Source organism: Balaenoptera physalus (assembly GCF_965194825.1).
Source record: "Balaenoptera physalus genome assembly, chromosome: 5".
In the NCBI taxonomy this organism is placed as follows: Eukaryota; Metazoa; Chordata; class Mammalia; order Artiodactyla; family Balaenopteridae; genus Balaenoptera; species Balaenoptera physalus.
In genome coordinates this window covers 33,447,759-33,453,952 of record NC_138884.1, presented here as the reverse complement: position 1 = coordinate 33,453,952, position 6,194 = coordinate 33,447,759, and the positions used below count along the sequence as shown (strand labels likewise).

General features: G+C 38.7%; 1 protein-coding gene across 6 annotated transcripts in view; it reads right to left on the bottom strand.

Annotated features, from left to right (window-relative positions):
• Nucleotides 1-6,194, bottom strand: part of ARHGAP10 (Rho GTPase activating protein 10) — a 319,062-nt gene that overhangs the window by 166,188 nt on the left and 146,680 nt on the right. For all 6 annotated transcript variants that reach the window (XR_014264077.1, XM_082463359.1, XM_082463358.1 and 3 more), the window contains 2 exons: nucleotides 4,985-5,091; nucleotides 2,148-2,242 (listed from right to left, as the gene is read on the bottom strand). Coding sequence is in view for 5 of the 6 variants with exons in the window: in XM_082463359.1 (XP_082319485.1) it covers nucleotides 2,148-2,242; nucleotides 4,985-5,091 (202 nt within the window). In the remaining variant the exon portion in view is untranslated. The remainder of the gene's footprint in view (nucleotides 1-2,147; nucleotides 2,243-4,984; nucleotides 5,092-6,194) is intronic.

The following is a 6,194-nucleotide window of genomic DNA, read 5'->3' as shown; positions in this document are numbered from 1 at the left end:
AAAACTATAACTCTATCACTCAGTGCCCTGCTTAAAACCATTTAATAGGTTAAGCTCAAAAACCTCAAGGTCAGGCCTTTGCCCCCCTTCTCAAGCCTCCTCTCCCATCCTCCCTGGCTTTCTGCTCCAGAGATGCTGGGTGTCCCCCGGGGGGACCTCAAGGGGACCACGCTCTCTCTTGTCTCCATAGCTTTACATATATTATACTAATCACTCTGCCTGGAATGTGTCTCAATCCCAGCTGACTCCAAATAAACCTTCAGTTATCAATTTAGACGTCAGATCCTCTGTATGCCTTTCTTGAATCACTTAGACTAGATTAGTGGTCCCTCTACACCCAGTTCCCAGAGAGCGGCTCTGAGCGTCAATGGAAATAAATTAAGAGATTTCTGCAAGAAGGATGAAGCTGAGAGGGTAAGGATCCAGGCCCCCTACCCCACTTTAATTAGGGAACTCTCTTTTTTTTTTCTGTTTCACATATGCATAAATGTAAAGGTTTTATTTGAAAAGAAGGCATCCCTATAAAGTAGTCTGAAAACCACTAGACTAGATCATCGCTAAGGTCTCCCCCAGTTCTGAGAGTCTCCTTACAAGATGATATCATGAGGAAAATAACTCCATAGTAACCCTTCATCAACCTTTACGAGGGATGGAAAGTAGTTATAATCGTAATAAAGATCCCGATTGAAGAAGAGCACTTGGCATGATCAAGGTCTTAGAGAAAATATAGGGCTGGACAAAAATAATACGAATTGTGTTAATATATGGAAGTACTAGAATTATCCTTTAGAAACAAAGCAGATGAATCTCATTTAACACATTTTCTAGTAGACATCATTGCTGACTCGCCTCTGTCAATTATTTAGGAGACAACACACTTACATGGTTATACTCTGATGCCTGCAGCACAGTGGTTAAGAGCTTGGGTTCTAGAGGCAGATGCAAGAGTTCAAATCTCAGCTCTTCCACTTACTAGCTACGTGACCTTAGGAGAATCACTTAAGCTCTCTAGGCCCCAGTTTCTCACCGTAAAATGAGAAGGATAATGTCTACCTGATAGAGCTGGGCTGAGGATGAACTGAGATAAAGCACAGAAGAATTCAGAACACTGGCACTTAGAGAAAACTCAATAAATGCTTACAATGGGTGTATGCACACATATTTATGCTCAAGTTGTATTACACAGCCCGAATCTCTTCTTAAAGTTTTTGAACCAGTCCTCACTGGCTTGAAATTTAACCTCTTTCACAATGATGTTCCCTTTCATTTTTTTCCAGTCTTGGCAAAATGCATATTAAACCATCTGTCCTTTTCGTTGTAGGGCCATATTTATCATGGTTCATAAGAGCACATTTTTATGTACCTGGTCTTCAATTCATTTACTGGAAAGTAAAGCACAGATCTTCCCCCTCTGCACTAACACCACAGACTCAGTTATATCATCTGAGGGAAGAGGAGCATTAATTATTTTTGTATTCCTGGGTCCTGACCTAAAATGAACTTGTGTTTAAAAAATCTCATATTGTAAACTTTTATTATACAAGTATGAAACAGCGTTATCTAAAGACCATTGTTACCAAAACCAGGGCTGGCAAGGAAACTCCATAGTGTCAGCCATTAAAAAAGGAAGTATTCTACGAGTACCATGATTTTCCTTAGTGCTACAGGACACAGAAATAAATGCCAGACAAGTAGTAATATTGACAAACAAGCTTTGTTTTTCTTTTTATTTTTTTTTTACTTCCTTCTCTCCGGCAAAGATTCTTTTCTAACTAAATAACTAAAAGTCATACCACAAGAAAAAATGAGAACTAGTCTTTGAATAAACAGTTTGCCTATGACCCTCCACCACATACAGAGTATATACATGGAAGGCTTAGATCAACAATGAAATGTTCCAAGGTCATTTTTTAAGTGACAACACTAGTTAAAATGATGCCAAACTTCAGCCAAGACTAAGCTATCACTGCACAGCTAAACATAGTGAACCAAGACGAAACAGCCCACAGTGAATACAGAGCCTGGAAAGATAACAAGATACCACTCTTCCAGGCCATAGACATCTCAGTTGCAATTAACTTCTATTTTTTTAAATCACTTTTTTAAATGACTCTTTTCATAAAGTCCAATAATTGCCAATAACTTACCGGTCAGCAGCTTCTACATCAAAACAAAACCTTCTGTCGATGGAGTCAGTATGTCTTCTGGTACATTCTTTCAAAAAGAACACCTCTCCATCCCCCTGCAAAGAATCATTTTAAACATTCTCAAAAACTACAGTATAAACATATACAGAATTAAACACCCTATATTTGATGGGGGGAGGAGGAGACAAGGTTCAGATTTTAGGTTCCTCTATCTTATTCTCTTTCGAACTAGTTTATTTAGAGTCCCAGCCATTTTTTTTTAACTTTTTATTTTATATTGAAGTAGAGTTGATTAACAACATTGTGTTAGTTTCAGGTGTACAGCAAAGTGATTCAGTTATCCATATACATGTATCTATTCTTTTTCCAATTCTTTTTTGTCACTGTCCTTTTCTTAAGGTTTTCTAGATCCTGCTTTGATTACAGTAACATTAAACCAGACCTTATGAGTGCTAATTTTAAAAGGTGGATTAACAATACAGTTTCCACATGTCTATATTTGTTATTCTCTTTCTGCCCCCTTGTTAAAAGAAGGATAATGTGTTTGTATGTCACATTACATTATACCATATAGAACAGTCCATATGTAACCATTTCTGACCTATAAAAACTTCAGTTCCACAGGAATCTACCTAAAAGTACACTAAGGACCCTGGATCAGCCATTGTGATCATCTAAAGCTGGAACCACTCCAACTACATGGTTTTGCTGTTTCCTAAAGTCAATCACCCTGAATTTATCTTTCCTGAGTTTTCGTTTAAATATGGTACCATTTACCTCCCTAAACCATCCTCATCATGCTCTTTAAGAGCATTAAAAAGAGGTAGAAAACAGGAAACAGAAGCAACGCAGAAGCAGGTTCCCAGTAAGAAACTGTAAGGAGTCTGAGTAAACACTTCTAGAATATTTTAATATTTTCTGGAACATGGGGATCTCTAATATTAAACAAGCATTCGAATATAAAATTATTCAAAATATCAGAGTCATCATGTTTTTAAATGTATTTTTTATTATTTGGTAGCTAAAACAGAAAGACACCACTAAGCAGACATGTCTTGGGACTTGAGAGGAAACTCACACTCCAACCTCACGCTCAGTTTATAACTGAAATGTATAGAGATGCTGAAGTTAACCCATATTTATCCTTTTACTACAACTTCTGATCGTATCAGTGGCCCTCTGAAATGTGAAATAATCACGGGCATTTGGTGAATGAATTGTGCACTGCTGCTGTTCATTCATGGAATTTGCTCTTTTATTATATTTGATGCTTCACTTAACAACAAATTTTGCTTTCTATGCGTCTGACACATTACATTTGACAAACATAAATTACTGCGATCTTTAAAACAACACTACCACCACACAACAACAACAAAGACCCTCATGCTCAGTCTTAACCCATCACGCTCCAAGGGTGACATCCTCACTTCCTCATCTTTGCCATGGACTTGATTTTCCATGTCTATTTCAATATCACAAAAATGCGTTTGTATTATAAGTGGCTTTAAATATTTTTCAGGAAGATGCAAAGTATGTGTAAATACAAGTGAACTTGGGTTAATTTTGCATTCACATAAGAAAAATTATGCCCATCCACCCAGCAAGCAATGAATTAACCTTAAAATGCATTACCAGGTATGTTCAATACTAGTGGAAGGAGCTTTGTTTTGACTGCTACTGTTGCTATGAGCTGCAGCTTCCGTTTTAAAACAAAGATCACCTTTCCTACCCAGCCAGCTCCTAAAGGCTTCTCGCTCTTTTCTAGCTATCATGAGTTCCTTTGCTTTTTACTTCTGTGGGAGGAGTAAGCTAAATGGGGAGTGTCTAAGTGAGAACATTAAAGTGTAAGTGAAAAACAGTAAACTTCATTACACATCATCTACTCTATATAATCTTTTCATTTATATGAATCTATGTGTGCACATCAGGCCTCCCGTGTAAATCCTGAGCAGACAAACCACTGAGTCATGAAAGTCTGCTGTAGGTGTTGACTGGATCTTCCAATAACAGGGACACAAAATGATTCTACTCTTCTCTTTAAAAAAAAAAAAAAAAAAAAAATCTGACCATAAAAACCCATGCCAACAATTCAGAAAACACAGGAATTATTTTCTGGCCTATTTTATTTAAAAAAAAAAAAAAAAAAAGATTTTCATTCTAAAAACAAAATGAAAGTATTTATCATGAGTGAATATAAACAACATTAAAAAGATACCCTCAAAGACCACCTCACAGAGAATATGAAGTATAAAAGCAAAGCCTTGGGGGCTTCCCTGGTGGCGTAGTGGTTGGGAGTCCACCTGCCAATGCAGGGGACACGGGTTTGTGCCCCGGTCCGGGAAGATCCCACATGCCGCGCAGTGGCTGGGTCCGTGGGCCACAACTACTGAGCCTGCGCGTCTGGAGCCTGCGCGTCTGGAGCCTGTGCTCCGCAACGGGAGAGGCCGCGACGGTGGGAGGCCCGCGCACCGCGATGAGGAGTGGCCCCCGCTTGCCACAACTGGAGAAAGCCCTTGCACAGAAACGAAGACCCAACACAGCCATAAATAAATAAATAAATAAATAAATAAAGAAATTTATAAAAAAAAAAAAAAGCAAATCCTTGGGACTTCCCTGGTGGTCCAGTGGGTAAGACTCTGCGCTGCCAATGCAGGGGGCCCAGGTTCGATCCCCGGTCAGGGAACTAGATCTCACATGCATGCCACAACTAAGAAATCCACATGCCGCAACTGAAGATCCTGCGGGCTGCAACTAAGACCTGTTGCAGCCAAAAATAAATAATAAATAAATAAATAAATATTTTTAAAAATAAATAAATAAAAGCAATGACTTACTAGTTTCCCCCCAGATCTGTGCTCGAACGGAATGATGTTGAACTTCTTGGCCGCTTTCCGATACATGCAGTAGTGTTTGACCCAGCTGGAACCAAACGGAGGAGGCCCTTCAACAAGAGACATAACTTTAAATCAACAAGAACCTACTGTACCGCACAGGGAACTCTATTCAATATTCTGTAATAACCTAAATGGGAAAAGAATTTGAGAAAGAACAGATACATATATATGTATAACTGAACCACTTTGCTGTACACCTGAAACTAACACAACATTGTTAATCAACTCTGCTCCAATATAAAATAAAAAGTAACCTGAAACTACCACAACATTGTAAATCAACTCTACTCCAATAAAAATTTAAGAACTAAAATAAAAATTAAATTAAAAAAGAAAAAAAAAGAAAAGAAATAGGACTTTACATTTTTTCCTCATAAAGAAACAGATATGCAGAGTTCCAAACACAATCCTGAAGAGGAAAAACCCAAGAAGCAGCAACTAACACAGCTCAAGGAAACAAATCAGCAACACAGCTGGTCTCAGACAAGGGAAAAACGGGGAAATAAGAAGGCTCATAGAGACAGTCCTAAGAGTTTTCAGCAACACGGAAGTAATTTAAAGACATACTTTTCAAATAATTTGCTAGACTGTTATCTCATACCTGAAAATCTCTTAATTGTAAACTATGCTTCTTGTTTGTGTCTACGTATGAAGAGTTCACGAGGGTTTCAAGAATTCCCCTGAATATATGTGATGGTTTTGGATTCAATTCTGGCCTCTAAAAAATGACAGAACTGTAGAATCACAGTGCCGAAAAGCATTTAGTCTATAAATCCATCTAGTGCTTTAAATCCACTAAAGCACCTTGTGAATAGCTGCCCTTACTGACAATGGTAAAGCTAAGCTTTTTTGCAGCATGTGGGATCTTCGTTCCCGGACCAGAGATCGAACCCGTGCCCCCTGCATTGGAAGCACAGAGTCTTAACCACTGGACCGCCAGAGAAGTCCTACTGTCTTTTTAATCTAAACAGTCTTAGGCTTAGACCAAATGCCTGAGAAATGGCAAAGCCAAACCTCAGAGTCTTTGCCCCCAAATATCAAGGTCCTTCACTGATTAAGCTGCCATCCCCTCCTGACACCACCCGACGCTACTCAACCAGCTCTGAGCAGAGAGATTAGTGATGGTTTCTCACACCATCCAAGCTTCAGG